Source organism: Lagopus muta, chromosome 2 (genome assembly GCF_023343835.1).
Source record: "Lagopus muta isolate bLagMut1 chromosome 2, bLagMut1 primary, whole genome shotgun sequence".
Lineage (NCBI taxonomy): Eukaryota > Metazoa > Chordata > Aves > Galliformes > Phasianidae > Lagopus > Lagopus muta.
In genome coordinates this window covers 84,687,803-84,709,036 of record NC_064434.1, presented here as the reverse complement: position 1 = coordinate 84,709,036, position 21,234 = coordinate 84,687,803, and the positions used below count along the sequence as shown (strand labels likewise).

The window sequence follows — 21,234 nt, the reverse complement described above, 5'->3', positions numbered from 1 at the left end:
TGACCTTAGAGCACTTCTGTCTCAGAGGTAGAAGAATATATTTGTACAGTTCTACAGTGTTTTTCAGATGAATTCTAGGAGCACCTGTGCTGCTCCTTTACATTATTTATGCCTTGTGAAATAAGGATGTGGCCAGTTGGGTCATAGTTTATTACAGTAACAAGGGAAATGTGAAAGTATCAGGAAAGTGTGGTGGTTTGTATTTTAGACTACTTTGGAGACTGAATTCTACTAATCATTTTGGCATTCTCCCTTACCATAGTCCACTGAGACACTGATTTCTTGAGGAAGATACCCTTGGACTGAAATCTAAGAAGTGATCCAAAGCAGTAATACTAGCATGTACTAATGCAATGAAGGCGAGTTAGTTTCTCAGAAAGACCTTATCAATTGCATTTTTCAAATTCAGGATTGGTTCAATAGCTGGGATATACTGCCATAGCTTAATTGTCAATGAAGTTACACTTCATAATACCAGCTGGAGATCTGGCCCATTGTGTTTAGCGCTGAGGAAAGGTGTCACATCAACAGCATTGGATTTGGAAACTTGTTCAGGCAAAAACCAGTCATAAGCAAGAGAACTGTAAGTTCTCTTGTAATGATCTATAAATCTGTATCAAACCTGACTTGGAAGGATCTGTAAAGATCTTTGTGCTTAATTTGCCTTTCAGAAAAACTCCCATCTATTTCCCCTCATTACAAATAACATTTGCTTTAACACAGTCTGATGCAACATAGTTACATCTAGGTCTGCAAATAGATGAGATGTCTGAAAGGGACTCATGCTTTTGTAGGGAACAAGAGAAGAGCTCTGTACCAACCAAATTCAGTGTAAGAGATGATAACAAGGCCAAGGTTCAGTACCGTAACCTCTGAGACACTTGCTGCAGGATGATTATCAATACTAGAAAAATTGCACATAAGACTACTTGAAGACATCTACAGAGAAGGAATAGAGGTTCATGAGATCTCATGATCTAATGATTACATTTAAGAGTATGTGAGATGCATGTTAGTTGCCAGTTAATGAAGTCCCAATTATAGTTCTGTTAAAGATGGTCCAAAGCCTTCAAAATGAAGTCTGCACACAGTTGTTATTTCCATTTGCGCACAGTTATCAACTCCTGGCAGCACAGAGCAGATACTTTGCTAGTGGTTTGGTGAACTAAGTAGAATGACAGTTTTTTAAAGCAGAAACATAATGAATTAGAAACTACTAGGACCACATGTGTATCATTTTCATTTATTTAGTTTGGTTATAAATAAATTATAAAAATAGAACCTCACAAATATGAGAGAAATCCAAAATTCAGACACCAATTCCATAAGTCCAAATTTTCATGTTCTATATCAAGTACTTGAGAATGGTAAACAGTATTAGTAACTAGAGTTAATCTATAACCTATCCTACTGTGACTTATCTTTAAAATAGATAAATAAATAACTAAATTCCTCATTTCCTCTCTTCATCTGTAGACAGAGGCACAAACCTACAGCTGAAGTAAGATGGATTATAAGACACTGCAAATACTGATCATAAAAACAGTTATTCATTTGGAATAACCAACTATTTATCTGGACGTAATTCTTTGAAGTCTTCCTTTCAGAATAGCTTTTTGTTTTGAAGCAAATAAATATGCATGTACTCAAAATTTGGTGCAACGTATTTAAATGGTTCAGTTCAAGTATCACTGAATATTCTTTTTCTACACTTCCTCAAATGAGTGCTCATTCAAATCAGATATTATGAAAGCCCAGTGACTAATCCTAAATTCAGGTGTACTACCACTCAGGCTAGGAAGATTGCTAGTTGATCATGCTAAGATGCTCCCTTATCCATTATTGGATCTGAAAAAGAGGAGGATTAAGAATTATCTGACTTCTCAGTTAATGTGCAAATCATCTAAAAGCTCAGCTTAGAAAGGTCTTAGAAAGCAGAACAGCACTAAAATAATAATGTCCTAAGAATTTTTAATAATATAAATGTGCCATATCACATTTGTAGAGGGAAATTAGAATTCTGTGATGTATATCTTAGATGGTCTTGTATCCCTCTCTTCCTGTTTTTGTAATTACATATGAACTATAGGTAACTGTAACTATTCTTAATGTCATTTTTTTAAATTGCAATTGGGAGTTGTCACCTGGGACAAAATCATACCAATGAAACTTACCAAAAATTATGTTTCCTTCAAGTGAAAATAGAAAGCATGTTGATAATTATCTTTGTAAATGAGCGTTAATATTAATATATATATAATATATTTAATTAAACACAAGGAAAGGAAAAGTGTGTCTCAGAAAATATAATTGTGTCTAATGATCTTTGCGGGGTTTTTTCTGCGAGTATTGTTTCTAATATCTTTCTCTGCCTTTGGCTATGGTGATAAAAACCTTCATTGCAAATATTCAAATACTGTTTTTCTTTATTTTCAAGGCACAGGAGAGTCTGGGAACCTGAAGGCGTCTCTTAATGATCCATCTTTGCATTTTAAGGCTAGTTCTGCTGTTTGCTATAGCAATATTTGTTTTATCATTTCTATCATTCCACTATGTATACTTGCCTTTCAAAATCAGTGAAAAGTATTTAAAAAGAGAAGAGAAAATGCTAGTATTTCAAAACCCTATTATAATGCATTTTCAAATATGTCAGACACATCTTTGTTAAAATTAAACCAAGGATTGGTTTTGAGCGAATAGCCCTATATCCTTACAGATGCTGTGGATGGATGCATCTAAGCTGCTTATTATATTGATGGGTTTTGCTGCTCTGCAGCAAATGAAAACAGGCAGCTGCTTCCTCCATCAAAGCAAAAAGCAGCCTGAGTTTTTATTAAACGAGTGTTCATTTCTTCTATTGCCAAAATTCTTACACAAAACAAAAGAGCAGTTTTCGCACATTATTGCTTAACTAGACATGAACAACTGACAGCAAGTGATAAGCCTGTCTGCTTTTCACAACTGGTAATCATTTTTGGAATAGATGTTTTAATATAGTTGAATGTAAAATTTTGTAATTTACATCTACAATAGTACATAAATTTATAGATCCAGGGTTTTTCTTTTTTTTTTTTTTTTTGCCGGAGAATGAAGGCTATAATCACAAAAGGTTTGTTCCAGTGTTGTTTAATTTTTAATAACTATTTGAAAACCAGGTAAAAAAACACACACACACAACACAATCAAATTCATTTATTTGAAAAAAAGCATGTTAAAGACAATCATACACATAGATTTGTACAGCTTGCCAATTTTTCTTATGGAAGAGGTATGTGTACTTACACAGCTTTGACTTCTTACTGTATTTCCACATCAGTTCCACCAAGCCTCTTAAGTTTCGCACTCTAAAAGAAATTTGCAGATTGCAAACCATCATGTTTCCCTCCTAGTCATGAATAATAATGAGAATGAAAGTGAGAGATACAGTGCTGAGGCCATTTTGCCTGGGCTGAAGATCTCAGCCTGTGCTTATACATATTTTCCAATGATCTGAATATCATAAATTCTGTTTTAGATTGAAAGAGAGACATGAGTTTCTGTAAAATGCATGTGCATAGAAAAAAATGGTGAGATGTATTCCTCTTTTTATCTTCTATTTCTTCTAATGTTCTTGTACCTATTCAAACTCACTTATAGCAATCCTGCTGTGGAAAAGTAAGCTAACCATTCTCCCTGTCAAAGAATTGTTCCTCTTCACATGTGTTAGTACCAGGCACAGTAAGACTAAGGTGTTACTGCTAAGGCTGTTAAGGCTGTTACTTTTATGTACACTGTATGTGTTTTTCACTGTTCATTTCTAAATGAACTTGAGATTAATTTCAGTATTCAGAGTCTCAGATTAGACAATTGGACTTTCAAATCTGGTTAGCTCTTACATTAATACTTGAAGTGGCCAAGTGTCCAGGAGGGCACAGCGTTCTCTAGTTCCTCTTGAAAATCTGCTCCCAGACTGAATTTTGACCTCTGTTGGAGAATAGTTTTATAATTATGTGCACACTATGTGCAACCAATTTAGTGAAACTGACCCTTCTTTTATCTGCTTGTGCTGTAGATGGGTATAAATGTAAACATGAGAATACGAGTTTGAAAATTGGATTTCTCTGTACTGCAGACTCAATAAAAAGGGGTTTTTTAAAGGTGTTTTAATTATTTTTCCTCACATCAATTCTCTTTATTTCTTCATTTGTCTAAAGTGACTGAATACTTCTCATTATAATACTATGAAAGCCATTTTCTGTGGAAGGTTTTCACTTTCCTGTACATGAATTTTAAGGCAGCAAAAAACCTGAACATTTATGGTAATAGTGCCTTGTTATGTGTGTTTGGGGTTTTTTAAAGCTAAATACACCTTAGGTGGTATCTTAGGTAACATGGATTGATGATATCCTTTCATTTGTGTCAGATTTTGCTAAGTGAGTGAAAATAAGTCCTGCTTGTCTATACTGAGCAACGTTTTTGATAGCTTTTTTACATTGATTTGGTGTTTGATGTATGGAGTTTGACGAAAGTTGAGAGCTGGAAGTGTTTTTGAGAACTAGTCATGCAACGTAAACACGTACAGCAATACAGTTAATTACATGCTCTTTACTCAAGCAGTTACCCGAATTAGGATGGTCATGCTATGCATTACTAGCAAGGTTTATTTGGCAGACATATGCTATGCCTTCACTCTTTCTTAGTCTTAATAGTACTATCCACAACTTCATTTTTCTTTCACTTGAAAGTGAATTCTTGTGCTTCATTAATACAACAGTTCATTATATTTGTTAGAGCCTTGTTTTGACTTTTTCTCCAAATTGCTGTGCTATAGAACCTTGATTTTTACCTGTTCTCTCACTTTTCTAAGACCTTCAGCAGATGTACTGTGCTTCTGGCTGTGCTCGGTGGTGCTCATGCACAAAAAACTAACCAGAAGGAAATCATCAAACTTACCTTCCCTTGTGACCAAAAAATAAGGCATAATTAATAGAAAACAAGATTTCATACAGTGAAATTAAAGTGATAACTGTACTACAATACTAGTTTCTGCCCTCCAACGGTATATCTTTCATAAAGTCAGTAAACCTTCATTGCTCAATAAAATTGTGCTGTTTGGTTTGAGACATCATTAATCTCTTTGCCTCTTTTGCTGTTTTTCCTCCCAATTTGGTGACTATTAAAGCAGGTATGCTGCACAATTAGGACATATGAGAAAGATGTATTTGAGGATATTAAACTGGGGAAGATGGTTGACTTTTACAATGTAGACTGCCCTTGCATTTAAGGCTTAATATTCACTGGAAACTTCAAGTTACGATGGTGGTGTCACACAGCTTAAAAGTGCAAATAAAAAATAAACATTGATGAAGTAATGTTTTTAGTTCAGACGTCTTTACGTGTGGCTGTGTGAAGTGCTAGGAAGAAGTGACAAAGAAAACTTGCCATTTGGCTTGGCTTGGAAAGAAACTTGTTAATCTCCTAGTACAAGTGAGGCATTTGAAGGACAGCTTTATACCTTCTACTCAGAGCTTCAAGGGATGGTTCACCTGTCACCTCCAGTTGTGCCTTTGTTTGCTGCCTATAGCAGTGGCAGACAGTAGAGCAGAGTTGCACTAATCTCGTGCTATGCCAACTAAAGTAATCAGCAGCTACTCTGACTTCTTTGTACCTATGAAGCAGTGCAGAGAACTAATGGCTCCAACATCAAATGTCTTCTTTAAAAAGGCAGTGTCTTAAAATTCCCAGCACTCCATCATTGCTAAACGTTTTCTGCTAGTATGCTGTACTTTAAGAACTTTATATTAGATATCAGTATTTGCTACCCAAATGTGTGGTGGCATTCTTTAAAATTTATGTTAAAGCCATAGAGGAGAAACTGTAATTAGTTTTTTAATTATTGCATAGTTTATTTTTAGAACAAAATTTTCTCACAGAGAATTCAGCATTTCAAAATGGCAGTAGATTGTAACAGAACAGGAAAATAAACAGATTTTTTGTTACTTTGGAGAAGTGATGCTCCACCTGATGGTTACACAAAGCGTTTTCAGAAGGGAGTCTGTATGTTATTTTTTTCACTGTGAGCTGAAGTTTGGTTTGAAGAATAGGTTTGGAGAAAACTGGTTTATGCATTCTTAGCTTTTTTATATATATATTTTAATTATTTTTTATTTTTTAATGTGTTTTTTCTCTGTGGGAAAAGTTTGGGTGTTTTTTTTTTTTTTCTTTTTTTTTTGTTAAATCATACCTCAAGGATTTTGGATGAGTCAGGCGTTATTGTTGACCTTCCCAGAACTTAATTCAGTACGTTTAAGTAACTTAATCTGTCTCTGTCTCCCAGTGTGGTTCCTAACCTGAAGAATTTGAACAATAGAAATTCACTATGTCATCAAATTCTTGCGAGGTAAAATCCATTCTTGTGGTGAGATGTTATAATGTGGTGATAAGTGCTGTAGAAATGCATTTTGTATGTGTCTATATATATAACATTTCGTCATCTGGCATAATACTATTTAGTGCTAATGTCTTTCTAGCATTACCACTGCAGTGTTGTCACAAAGCTGTCTGGAAATATAGACTTCATGGGCTTTATGGCACATTTGCAAATGGGATGGTAAACACTCCGTGGAGCAGTGGATCCATCCTAACAGTGAAAGGTTACCTGCTGAGACATGAACTGCTGAAGGCTTCATCACAATCCTTCTTGAAGTCGTCCTAAATTCCAACACGAATTAGTGGTTTTTTTATTCATTTCAATACATATTCCAGTGCTTTCTGGCAATCCTCCTCTGTTTTCTCATCATAGTTTTCGGGGTGATAAATATCTTCAGAAATGCCAGCAAATGATGTGAAATATTTATTTTTGCTAAATGAAACTCTTGGTTTGCTCTGTTTCCTTTTACAGTGAGATCTGTAGCCTTGCTGTCTAGGTCTTTTAGTATATTTATAGCCTTTTAGATTCATATGCCATTTGGGGGTCTTTTGATATTCTTTTGCCTATACAAGTGTAAATAATTGTCCATTGTGTGTAAGTAATTGCACACGCAAATAGGTACCCATCCAATGTTGTGTATTTATAATCAAATTCACAATTCAAATTGGCAACAATTTTATTTTAGATATCAAATAATTATTGTATGCTATTATTAATACATGTATTTTATTAAAATTTCACAGGGAACTTAATTCATGTAAGCGTATCAGTATGTGTTTGCAGGAAACAAATTACGCTTTTAAAACTTTGCGGTAGCTTTTAACTCAGGAATTGCTGTATTTCTGCATTACAGCTGAGCATTTTCAACAGAAGTAGAACTATCTTATACTTCAAAATGTAGGTCATTGTATTGGTAAATGTAGGTCAGAGTGAAGGGGAAGAAGGCAGCATGCAAACTCCTCCACATTCATCTTTAAGCTTATCCTTGTTTTGAAGGCAAAGAGGCTTACCTACCTGTTCAAGCACGAGAAGCTTTTCCTTTTACTAAAATTAACACAGGTATTCTTGCTGTTGGCGTCTTGGCTTAGCTGGATACGCTGCGTGCTTCCACACTTGAGACCTGTGCTTGTGATAGAACTTCTGACTGCCTCTTCTTCAGCTGCCAGCTGAGGTGATACCTTCTTTCCTATGGCGTGGGGAAGAGCCGTGTATGTTAGCAGCCCTAAGAAGAGCACTGTCTTTCCAAAGGTGCTTTTCCCTTCTCTCAGCACAGAGCTATCTGATATTCCTGCAGTTTCAGCCAGTATCAACATTGTAATGGTAGCAGGGGAAAGAACAGTGACCCCTCATAAAAGATTCAGTGACACCATTTAAAGTGCCCTTTCAATAATAACCATAGAAAAGTGAGAAACATTTGACTGAGTGCACTGAAAATTCTGATGTTGAAGTATTTTGCTGCATTTGACAAGTATTTTGATAAATCCACTCAGGCTAAAAGTTTACTATGAAAGAGTTTATTTTTCTTATTTTATATTGTGTGTGTGTGTGTGTGTAATGTGAGATATGTAGCATTATAAATGTTATTAAATTAGCCATGTCTTCACTAAATATTTTAAAAAACACCACTTTTATTACACGAGTCATTGCAAGCTGTAACATTATGTTGTACACTAAAATATTTAAACAGTTATTATATTTATTGCAAAATCTGTCATTTTAGCGTATTGCAATGCTCAAAAGCATTAAATTGCTCAAAAGAGAGATGGAAAATCCTGTACAATTCTTAGTGTATGTTTCACTGAAGAATGGGTAATCGTGTGTGAATGTTTTATTTTAACCCTTAGCAGTCCAAACAAAATAGCACATTGTTTAATATCTAATCAGCCTAACCAGTAAGAAGCAGGACACATAACATTGCTTCAGTGTTTTGTCTTACATACAAATTGTCAGTCTGGTTTATTTTGTTGGTTTTGTGTGTTGTTGTTTTTTTTTTTGTAACCTGTAAGATCTTTGTCATACAAAAGTCACACGCAAAGTTTTGGCCAAATTCTGCCTAAGCTTTTGCTTGACTTGCGTGCAGACAACACATGAATCTTAATCATTTTTCACTGTGAGTAAGGGTAGGTCAGAATATTTATTGGGTGGACAGGAAGAATTATGTATTTGAGGGTTACCATCAAACGGTAAGTGAAGGAAGACAATTTTTCTCCCAAACTTCTGCTTCCATTAAATATGCTGTGATGTTTTAAAGTCCTTGGAGAAGAAACAATCACAAAAAATAGTCTAAAGAGAGAAAGCTACATGGAATTCAATTTGCCTGCCTGGAAACATCTAAAGGATGCTCGCAAATGTCTGTTTTTAAGTTTGCTGGAACCACTGAAGTATCTACAGTTTATAATACTAAGTCAGGCTTCTGTCATAGTAATTTGTAATGCTATGTGTGGTGGGGGGAGGCTAACCTTAGTTTTGACCTGTGGATAGACGTGAAGCATGTTTTCTCATTGCTAAGCAACGACAGATGGAAAACACACACAACTATAATTTGGCTGCCTATGCCTTTGATTCATCCTCCCTTAAATCCAGGAGCCTATCTCAAGTGCCTGAATGTGAGCCTCTTTTCCCTAGGCTCCTCCAGCAATACAGACAGATGCCTGCAGGAGAGCGTTGGGCCTGCAGGATTGCATTCCCCACTCCATGGGCTGCTGTGCTTGAGTTAGATTATTCCTGTTAGGTGGGAAACTGGCCCAAAGTAACTGGGAGTTTCTTGAATGACTGTTGTTGAGGGGGTAAATTTGCTTGGGTGCCTCTCAGTATGTGACAGGGTTGGAAGCGACCAGTGCAAGTTATGTGCTGGATGCTTACAAAGTCACAAACAGGATGAAGGCAGGTGAAAAAATCAGGATTGCTCCTGGCTGCTCCCCTATGGAAACTGGAGGGTCTCAAATGGAAAGTGCAACACAAGAGAGAGGAGATGTTTATTTATACAGCGCAGTAAAACTGCGGTGCTTTCTGCCATGGGCCATTGTAGCCAAAGAAGATTTGCATAAATCCAAAGGACAACCAGAAAAATCTTTTGGGGGCTACGAAACATAACTTAGGAGTTGTGCCTCAACAGTCTGCCAAGGAGGAGAGGAGAGATGATGAAGAATTGTGCTGTGTTCTTGTATTAGTCGCATGATCATCCTTAGCATGTTCCTTAAGGTCAGACTGCAACTAACAATAGCTAAGAGCCCTCCCCAAGAAATGAAGCAAAATGAAAAGCAAAATGATGTGACTAGAGAGGGTAACTAACAAACGAGGCTCCTATCCTCTGTCAGAGACAGGCTACAAGGCAAGATGGACCTGGAATCTGGACTGATAATAGCAGTTTGATATTCACATGAATCACTAAGTGTCAGAATTCTTTTTTTCAGAATTAAAGCGTACATAACTTTTAAAGTCTTGAGTGCAATACATATTTGTATGCTTGTTTATTTGTGTGTGGGAGTGTATCTATATAAATTTCTCTTTCTCTTAGGATGAAGTCTATGAAATCTTCAGCTCAGGTGCTTAGAATCAGAAATGTGCCATTAAAAATTGCATTTGTTTTATTCCATGGTACTGTGGCAAGTTTGAAAAATTAAACAATTGGTAAAGATCTGTAAATGATGGTACATGTCAAATTACTTTAGACAAAGAAAGATCTATTCTAAGAATGTGAATGTCTTTTGTTTTATAGGTCTTTGGCCATCTGAAGAAGTACTGGCTTACTACTGCCTAAAGCACAGGGAAATATTCAGGTACAGATTTGAACATAAAAAGATATTTTCCGATCTGTTAGCTTTATTGTATCTGCATGGTAAAGATTGCTATGATTTAAGTCTTCAGATTAAATTTAAAATGTTCAAGGTGAAAGCATGTTGCTCTTAACAAAGAATTCTGAGCTGCCTTTGGGTACTAATATTGCACAGCAAGCTTTCTGCTATATGTCAAAGACTTTTGATTTCCACTCAAGGCATTTTATTTCACTTTGATTTTTGGGAAACAAAAGTGAAGCTCCAATCGATCAGTACTGATTGTGAAGGTCAGGAAAAATAAAAGACATTCTTTAAATCAACATCTGTTGCAAAAGAAAGCAAAAAATAACCTGATAAAGTACATAAGAATTCCTGCATATAGCGATGGAAGAATTTGCACCTCTCTTTAAGTTTTATGAGATATTTTTGAGACATCCTGCAGTTCTGAATGTTCAATTTTGTTTATTTTTCCTATCTTCTGAACTTGTAGAAGACAAGCACCCAGTAGGAATGCTGAAAGATAAATCTGTCCTGCATCCACCTCCTCCGCCTTGAGTATACAGAGCTTTGCACTTAGAAATTCGTGTAGTTTCATTGTCTAGGAGCATGAATGAAGTGTAACAACACTGCATTTGCAGGCCTAAGTTGTGTTCTGATGAAGGCTATGAAGCTAATACCAAGCAAACCAGCTTGGTGTGTGCAAAATCCTACTCTCCGTGTACACTTGGTGTTGGGAAATTAGAGAACACCAAGCTGTCTAGTCTATGAGTCCTTGCTCTTTACATCAAACCTGAGCTAATTCCTTCAGTCTGCTGACTCCACACTGAACTCAATGATCATAGAATTATAGAATCGTTTCAGTTAGAAGGGACCCTTTAAAGGCCATCTAGTCCAACTCCACTGCAGTGAACAGGGACACTTACAGTTAAATGAGGTTGCTTAGAGTCCCTGGCAGCCTGACCTTGAATGTCTCCAAGGTTGAGGCATCCACCACCTCTCTGGGCAGTCTCTCTCAGTGCTTCACCATACTGATTGTAAAGAACTTTTTCATTATATCCAGTCTAAATCTTCCTTCTTTTGGAACCATTTTCCCTTGTCCTATCACTAGGGACAAGATCTGGCTCTAAATCTTGCCCTGGTTTATACAGCCTCATTTTTGCTCCAGCAGCCACCTGAATGAAACCCACCCCACCAGAGGAGGTAGCTAAGGAACATATTTGCTTCACTTCTGCTGCTGTTGTACTATCCTTCTAGAACTTTGCCATCCCAGCACACATAGCAGCTTGTACACTCTGTTTTCAGAGACTGCTGGCAGTAAAATTCACAGTGCCAGTCACTGAAGTGTGTTTTCCTGCCTTGGGTAACCGAACTTGAGTTAACATATAGGAAATCACAGATTCAATTCCTGAGTTCTTGGGGTTTCTGCCCTATGAAGAGCACAACCAGAGCAGAGTTTATTGTTTTAATTCTCATTTATAAATGTCTGTAAAGATTGCTAATGTGGGAACTTTGCACTAGAGTGGTTTATATGTGTGAACGTGTGTGTCTGTATTATGTACATGCAAATTTGATTCAGAATGCACCAAAAGTCCCACACTGGATGCTTTCTTTGTTTATTTTGATAAATGAAGCAAGTGCCTTGTAAATACTGTAACATACAAGCTTAGATATATATACATGTAGATATAACATATGGCTTGGAAAATCAAAATTTATGTGAGGAAAAACCTATAATTATTCTATCTAAACCACAAACTGCAAATTTCCCACAATCTTTTTTTTAATTCTCACTGGATTTAGGTATGGCTTGTTCCTCCAAACTGTGTCCATCTTCATTCTCATTTCCATTAAATAGGACAAACAATTTGCAAAGAAAATCTGCAGTCTCAGTGAAATAAATCCATGCTAACCAGACAGTGTATGTTAGTGTGTTGTCATAGAATGTAGTCCAGTGGCCTCAGTACAAAATATCAGTGCCTGTATTCTGGTATCGAGGTGGCATCCTAGATGCTCAGCTTAGAGTGAGTGGGGAAATAGTATATAGAAATAGATTTTAAATTATGGGTGTTTTAGAGGAGAAGGAGCACCAAAAAGTCTGCCAAGCTGAAATTCCACTTTCTGCCAGTCAGAACTATTTCCGTGGGAACGCTTCTGGCAGCTGTAGCAGTTGCCATAGATTTAGCTGTGAAGTCGTGCTCCCAAACCGAAGCCCTGCCTTGCCCTAACTGCTGTCTCACGCGGTTTCCACGCTCGCTCAGCATCCCTTCCTTCCTCCCTTCCGCCTCCCTCCTCCCTCCCGGGGCAGGCGGGGGCTGCGAAGAACATTCTTTATGGCTCCCCCTGCAAGCCCCCATCCAGCACACTCTGTGCACCAAATTATTTTTCACTCTCACATCTTAATAACTGCCTGCTATGGTCTGAGCTAAAAGCAACCTTTTAGACCGTGTATTCAACCCTATGCTTGGGCTCAGCTTGGACTCTTGATGCTAACTTTGTTTGGTTTTCTGTGGCTTAACTGTTTGCAGTTCCTTCCTTGTTCCTAACAGTATTGTTTGTAGGTCACTTGCGGTTTTAAGTGCTAATTGAAGGATCGGATTTCTTCATGGGTAATTGTTTGTGGTATATGGCGTGTTTTAAAACTTCTCTTTTTTAATATCGAAAGGCTTTTGAGCATAACTGTGTAGAGCAATATATAAATAATATTAATTTCTCCATTTACTTCTCTAACTGTTTTTGCAAGAATGAATGTGGATTAACATTGTTATCCTTTCCTAACAATTATCTTTCGCTACTCTAGCTAGTTTAGTTCTAAAAGACAGAGCCATTGACAAGGGAAAAAAGGGAACCTTCTCAGATTTTTCAGCTCAGCGGTGGTAATGTTGCACTGAACACTAATGAGGGAACCCCCACTGGTTTGCCTGCTTTGTGACTTTTCTATTTCATAATTATTTTTAAAACGCAAAACGACATGAGGTAGCCCAGTCATGTCTCTACAACTTCCTGGTAGCTCCGTTCTTACTGCAGATGGCAATTTGTTCTTGTAACATATATGTCTCTCTGACCATTTTCATCTAATTTGTATGGGTTCTACCATTTCCTTTCTCTCTTTCAGGGACCTTGCTGTGTGTGAGCTAGGGGGTGGCATGACATGCTTGGCTGGGCTCATGGTAGGTCTTTTCTCAATTCCAATCCCATTCAGAGGAAGAAACAAAAGGAAAAATGTTCCAGTGCCTCCAACTGCTGGGTCAGAGAACTGTCAACAGCCTCAGCTGCGGTCAAGCTGCAGAGTCTTGAGAGACCTTCTAGATTGACTTGCTTTCGTATCATATTGATTTTATGGTTGCCTCGATGAGCAGAAACATTTTACCTCCGTGTAGTCAATATCTCTTGTTGTGACATTCCAGGCCACGTATGGTCTGTCTTTCATTGCCATAGCTGAAGCTTTTTTTTTTTTTTTCTTTTTCTTTTTTTTTTTTCAGATTGTAGTCCCATTTGCTAAGATACAGGAATAGCCTGGCGAATCACAGTTGGAGCACCATGATATAGCTGCTAATGTTTTGCCTGCATTATTACACCAACAAACATGATCCAGAGCTCTCAGTAATTAGATTCTTTTGAATTAGATTGGCCATTCAGGAGAGTCGTTCACCATTCTCTGGGTTCTGAGTCATGTATTCAGGAGATATTATGTAGCAGTGCAGTGCATTAGACAAGTTTTTATGTCTCTACAAATAAAAGCATATTGTTACACTGATTGGCATTTGACAAACCTGTCGCTCTTATACAATGTGTCGAGGTTACAGCCCAATGTGCGAGCATGTCAAAGCTCACAAAAAAATTACCCTTACAAAGCCATCTGCCTGCAATGCAAAGTTATATGAAGGGCATCAGGCAGTCAGACAGAAGCAAGCTGAAAGGCAGAGTGACAGCCTTGTATGATGGCTCTACTAGATAAACAGAAGCCCGCAAATGAAAGCCTCTCAGAATACCATCATCCGCTGTCACAATGCAATTACGGAACAGAATGATAGCAAGATAGAGGCTCCCGCAAATGGAATGATAAAAGTATTGACTGATTTGATTGAATGATTAAAATAATGCAGACATAAAATGAAAAAAGATTGAAGATTGTTACAGAGAAATAGGTGAGGAAGCATGATACTGAAGGCTTGTCACTCCTGTCTTCACTTCCACACAGACAAGCATATTTGCTCATTGTTTGCTGTGCTCTTTTTTTCAGGTTGCTATTTCTGCAGATGTCAAAGAAGTTCTGTTAACTGATGGAAATGAAAAGGCCATCAAAAGTATCCTTATTCAGATAGAAAACTGGTTTGCTGTGCTCGTTCGTTTTTACTGGCTGAGTAACAATCGATATAAAGACAGACAGCAAGGGGTATATTAAGAAAAAGTCCCCACATAAGTAATTAAAAAAACAGATGCAGAATATCTTGAGCAAAGCTGCAGCCTCCCCCATTCTAAATCTGATATTTTCTTCGTTAATTAAAAATCTACATGTCGGTATACTGCAAGTACAGCAGTAAATGTTTGTCTCATGGTTGAGTGCTGAAGGATTCTGTGTGTGTAAGCTGCAGTTACAGGAGGTACAGCAGTGAATCAAATCATTAGCTCTCCTTCACGTATTCATTTTGCAGGAGAAACTGGGCTTATGGGTGATGTTTCATGTTTTTGTTTTTAGTTATATTCCTTTTCTTTTTTGTTTTCATATGTTAGCCTCTTAAAAATGCATAGTATTTTTATGTTGCCATCGTGTATTTTGAAATGCATTCTTTCATTACTGGTGTACGTTATAACTGCCTACCAATTGCCCATTTAGTGAGTCTAAACAATTATCAATTTATCACAGCGTCCCTTGATGTAAGATTACAAAACTCCTCTGTCCCACATAGAAAGTATTATATGTCTTATAATATTATGTTAGAATAAATTGCTATTATGCCCTTCTAATTTGAGCACATAGTTCAGAAAATTGAACTGTACTTTGGATAAGCGAGAGAATGAGTGAGCATAATTTGTGGCTACATTAAATATCAGCACAGAACAAGAACAGATATATATAGTGAATACTAATAGCCCTTAGAAATTGAGAGGAAAAAAATGGAAGATATCTATTTGCTTTTTTCCTTGGTAATCTCTCCATTTGCATGTTAAGGGAGACTAGGTTTTCAGGTTTTGGCCCCTGCATCGTAAGAATTGTTTAGATTTGAGTTTTGTATGTATTTGAAAGCCAACATGATGAAATTTTTTAATGAAAAAAATCAGTTAAACGACGTGGAATAGGAAAATAGCAATTGTTTATGACTGGTAAATCAGATGTAACAGTGCGATGATGTTGGCTTCCACAGCCAAAAACACTCAAAGGTAACTCAGACAAGTGTAATTGTTTACACTTTCACAATTCCATGGAAATCAAGAGCCAATTATATCTTTTAATACTTGAAGGAAGCCTGATAAAAGTCTCCTTTTTCTTGAAAATTCAAGTTCTACAACATGTTCTGTTGTGTTCCAAGGATTCTTATTTTGCTAAAATATAGCTGACAATAACCATGAGCTGAGGAGAAAGTACTCGCGATTGTGTGCATTTTATACAGCATTTCCTCTCTCAGTCCTTCTGTCATTATGAAAATAAAAAATGTGAGAAAAGAAAAGTGTTCCAAAACTAGTCTAAGAAAACAGACATCTTCTGAAAGCAGTTGTTTAACAAAAAGTCATTTTACCCACAAAAAGCTTCAGGTGAGCTCAGTAATCATCAAGTCAGCAAATAGTTTGTGTAGCAGATTCCACAAACATACCTGAACTTTTTGGAAATTTAGAAGTCATCCTTAGCAAGGAAAATGAATGCGCACTAAAATATTCACTGAGTCTTTGGAATTAAAGAAGTTGAAGCATTTTATTTTCTGAAGAACATACACTAATATAATCCAATTAGCACACCTTTGTTTTTTACAACATGTTGTAGAAATATCTGTTATTTCGGGAAGTCTTGCAAGAAGTTTTTGTCTGCATTCACTCAGTGAATCCCTTTCAGAGGTGTGATTGGTAGAAGGCTGTAACAGGAATTTGTTTTTCTTTTTTTAACATTTGGTGCTCTGAAGGCTCAGCATTCAAAATGCTTTTATTGTGTTGGATTTTACAATGGGCTTAATATTAGCAGGGTGCCAAAGTGCAGCAGACTAAGAACTTTACAGTGTAGGTAGAAAGTATTCTTAAAAGCATACATAATAAAATTTATGTTGCATTTTATGTGTTTTATGGACTTCAGTAGTAATTTTGTGATCTGTTTTATGGTAGTTTTCTTTCGGCTTCTTCTGTATAGTGATTAGCTAGAACAGGAGTTCAGGCTAAATTTAGATCTGTTTCAGCCACACCAGACTTAGTGAAATCTGTACGAATATTTAGTAATAGGAAATAGTGTCTGGCTTCAAGTGTCATGGCCTACAGATAATATATTTCTGCTAATTTTTACTACGGCTGATGTCATTTTTTAATTGTTTAGCACACCAAATTAAGTTAATGTGGGATAAAATACTGTTTTCTTGTCTAGATTCTGCTCTTCAGGAGCAGTTAATGCCTAGTATTATGTTTTTTATGTAGGTATTATACATTAAAATAATCTCGTTTAAAAATTACTGTTTACATCTTCCCTTTAAATTTCTTAGGAAGCTTAAATTACATGCCAGTCATACTATAATATCCAAAAATTACTTTCCAAAAAGTAAAAGTGGTTGTCAACAAAAAAGAAAAAAATCACTGTCAGAAGCCAGGAAATCACCAAGCAAGCCTGCTAATTATTCTTAATGGGCAAGATGAGCACATTAAGAAACAAATGAATACATCAGTGAAATGTAATTGAAAATCGACCTGGCAATAGTGCATTGCTTCTGAGAATCTGCCTTTGTATTATCATCATCATCATAATTATTGTTGTTTTTGTTGTTGTTATCGCTATTCAGTGAGCGTAACTAACAGCCTTGCTTTGTGAAGTCTCAAGCTTTTGAGGATTTGATTTTTCTTTTAGTTTCTGACATTTCTCATATTATTCTCCATTTCATACTGGCATATGAGGTATTCACATGCATGTTGTGAATGCATATCTGTTAGGATACGTTACTGAAATATTACAAGCTAATACAATTGATGAATGTGTTAATTTCAAATCACTGTTGTGATTCTAACTGCTACACTTAAAAATACGTTGCTATATTTTATATAATCAGTGGTCTTATGCATGAGGTTTATGGAATTTTTTAATGGATATTATAATTTTAGTTACTAAGCCATTGAAAAGATTTCATTCTAACTCATTCCTTTTCCCTTTCATTGGCAGATTTTAATTGTTTAGTAGATCGTTCTCACTGCCAAATCAATGAAGTAAAGATGGATGGTCTTGCTTTTTCAGCTTTGTTCAAAACTTTATTGTTGATTCTGTCTAAGTTCTTTCATGACATTTTAAATAAAAACAGTTTTTAAAAAGAAAAGTATAGATATTTACATCAAATATTGAAGTTTTACATAGGCAAAGTATCAAATTCATTTCTCTTTGAAATTTTGGGTGATTTTCATCCCGTTACAAGTTTTTCGATTTAGGTCATTTCTATGACAGATTTATGCAGAACGCTGAAAGCATCTCTGTGCACTTCATTGTAGCCATATCTGAAGATACCGTTTTTATAAGAAATTGTCTCTTGTGTCAGAGAGGCTGTGTATCTCCTGCCTTAGCTCTGTTTCACACCATGCAGTGACTTGAACTGCTGTCTAAAAGCATCAATAATACAAAACATTGTTGCAGTACACTATAATGGCCATTAAAATATAGCGTATGGATCTTTCAACAGTCCTGGGAAATTTAGGTTAAAGAGGTCATGTTCAGCCTGAGTGCCTGAAGACATGGGCTTATAAATTATTTAAAAAAAGCTAGTGTTAACATGGCTATAACAATTATTAATAGTTTTGCCCATTTATATAATTTAAGTGAAGTATAGCTAATTTATCATTAATGTTACTTCTACCTTCACTGAAAAAACAGCATGCTCATGGAATTATCTGTGCCTTCGTATTGCTTCACAAGTATTGACCATGTATATGACCACATGGAAAAGATTTAAAAGGCATGTGCAAAGTCCAGAGATCTGTTTAAACCACTCCTCTGTCATTTCATCTCTAATTTTTGGCTTCACAAACTACCAGTTGTCTTTTCTTCCACATTGTTTGGATAGGGACTTTCCTAAAATAACCTATCTTAAATGATCAACAAATTTAGGAGGGCCCATTGTAAGATTTCAGCATAACAAAGAAAAGGTCACATTAGTCATTTTTAAAATTAGTCTGACATTAGTGTTCAGTTGTCTTAAAAGAGCACTTGCATCCAACTTATTTTGCACACCTAGAAATATCCTCCTCATTTGCATTGTGTTTCCTGTATTTTAACTAAGAATGAACTATCACTGAGGTCTTTATCAAAATTGTTCCTTTCAGGTAATTTTTGATGCTTGAGAGCGAACTGTTCAAATACATATGGATTCACACTGGATGCCAATTAATGTTCTCACAGTTCCTTGGTTACTTGCTACACCTTTTACTTGCCAGTGGCTTCTCACTAACTACAAATGATTGATTATGGAGGTTATCTTCCTAGGCATAGGTGACTGAACACTGCTCCCTTTGATTGAAAATTCTTGCATTGGCCTGCCTGTGTGGCTATCTAAATTTGTTACCTATCTTCCAGGCTGAAAGAGGCAGAGATGTGAAGCTGAGGAACTCTTGCAGTGCTTATGGAGAACAAAAGGCGTTCGTTGCTTTATAATCTCCTCTATGGCAGTTCCACAGCTTTCTCAAGAAAGTAAATGAACTAGAAACTCCCTTGACTACAGGTGAAGGTACTCCTGATACATGCTGGATTTCATACAGAGCCAAGAATAAATGTGCATACCTTGTGGCAGTACTGGACCTCAAAACCAAAAGCTTCCAAAGCCTCCCTACTGTGATCTAGTGATACAGTTGAAAGCAGCACCAACTAAACAGCAAAGTGAGCATGCATGAGAAATTTCTGTAATTCTTATAGTTGTAAATAATAATTCCTTTTAAATATAAGTAAGATAGGGAAATCTTTTCCTGCATCTTCTATAGCTACAGCACTAGCAGTGCTGGAAATTGAAGTGTTAATGAAGTGTTAATTCAATAGAGGTGGGCAACAAGAGCAAGAGGCTGGGTAGATTTATGGCAGCCAAACGAGATTAGCATTATGAAATTTATGCTTCTGCACAGACTGACTATTAATGCACTTTGAAAACCAAATAGATTAAAGGCATTATGAATATATTACTGATGTATAAAAAGTATTTCTGATTATTTTTATTATTGCTCTAGTTTTATTTATAATTCTTAACAAATGCAATACAGATGTAAGTGACATCATCACAAGAAATGTAATTGCAGGAGTATTTAAGACTCAGAAAGTGTCAAGCTGGTAAGATTCTACTGTAGTGTTTTATGTATTCTCGCATGTAATTGTATATTTAGTGTGAATGTGAAATGTGTAAATTTGTGACGTATTACTTACACTGACACAGGTGTATACAGCAAGAATACGTGTGTATCATGGTTTAAGTGATGCAAGACAGAAATTTGGAAGTATTAAAAATCAACACAACTGTTTCCAACAGTGTACTCTGGTGCATGAACATTGTAGAGATCCAGAGAGTTTGGTTTCCGTCTCCAGAACCCTTCCTGATCCACCCTGTAATTGATGCTATTGAAGTTAGCTATTTAACTATTTCCCTCTTGTCCAGGTGTGGTAGGGCCTGGAATCAGAAGAGAATGTGAAGATTGTTCATTTTTTCTAATATTTAAAGAGCAAATTTTAAAGCTCTTCATATTTAAGGTAAAGAGTTGTGAAAAAGCACGTGCTCAGAGATGGCTACCCAAGATGAAATAGTGCATGTGTCTGCCTAAAAATTCACTTTTTTTTTTTTTCTTTAAATGAATCTTATTCCAGAGGAAAGGTTCTCAGTCTTATCAAAGTGGCTACAGTAAAGCTGGAAAGGGGCTAAGAAAAAACCAAGTTGTTAGAGCAGAATAAGCTTATTAATGTAGAGGGCTAAGTGCATACAATTTCAATGGCTATCATTCACATCATTTATTCTATGCTTATGTAGCCATTCTATGTAGAAGAAATTATTTTGAGTTCTTAGGAAAATTCTGCCTTTGTTGGGGTATATGTGAATAGAACTTAGGTATCTAATACTTGCTTCCCAAATAGACAAAGGCCACAAGAGTCCAGGAATAGTCTTTGAGGCTCCATGTGCTGAACACTTGTGAGCAACTTCAGACTTGTGCAGTGCATCTGTGCAGAAGCTTAGATTTTGTAGGTTTCCAATTACCATCTAGTTTGTATAAGATTTCAGATTTCATCCCTTGTCAAGACTTCAAACCTGGTCTTTTAGATATCAATCAAAAGCACATTTTCTACCCTGTCCTCATTTACATTTATCTAATGCTTAAGGTCATTTGTGATCATTTGAGTGTATTTCAGCATATGGAATCAGTGAATAATAGATTTTGGCTTCATGCTGTGAAGAAAGATTGTGTTTTTACAAGACATGATGTTGTTTACTGGGTGTTAATAATCACTAATTAATAAACATATCCAGACTTTATAAAATATTGCACTATAAGGAGAAAAAATGTCAAGTGTTTAACTTACTGAGTGCAATGGATTTGGGGTTGTTGTTTGCGTAAAAATAATTAAATTTAAAAATCAAGTGAAGTACTGTATAAAAATATAAGGCTCTCGTAATAAAACTGAGTTTAATTTTTACTTCTGAAGACTCTTCTAGGTTCATTGTAGAATTGTAAATTCTTATAGGTGTTCTAATAAGCAGTGGCCATCATTCAATCTTTATTATACACATTATTAGTTGCTTTCTCATGTGAAAAATAAGGTTTTTACATTAAGTTATTTGTTAAGTGCTAATGGGTGGATCAGTCCTTCAGATTCAGTGATGATGATGACAGTGGCAAAGTCATTTGATC

General features: G+C 36.1%; 1 protein-coding gene across 1 annotated transcript in view; it reads left to right on the top strand.

The window, feature by feature from the left end:
- Nucleotides 1-21,234, top strand: part of CAMKMT (calmodulin-lysine N-methyltransferase) — a 198,429-nt gene that overhangs the window by 143,924 nt on the left and 33,271 nt on the right. Inside the window, exons 4-7 of the mRNA XM_048937846.1 lie at nucleotides 10,128-10,188; nucleotides 13,298-13,352; nucleotides 14,426-14,489; nucleotides 19,603-19,669. Of these exons, the coding sequence (XP_048793803.1) occupies nucleotides 10,128-10,188; nucleotides 13,298-13,352; nucleotides 14,426-14,489; nucleotides 19,603-19,669 (247 nt within the window). The remainder of the gene's footprint in view (nucleotides 1-10,127; nucleotides 10,189-13,297; nucleotides 13,353-14,425; nucleotides 14,490-19,602; nucleotides 19,670-21,234) is intronic.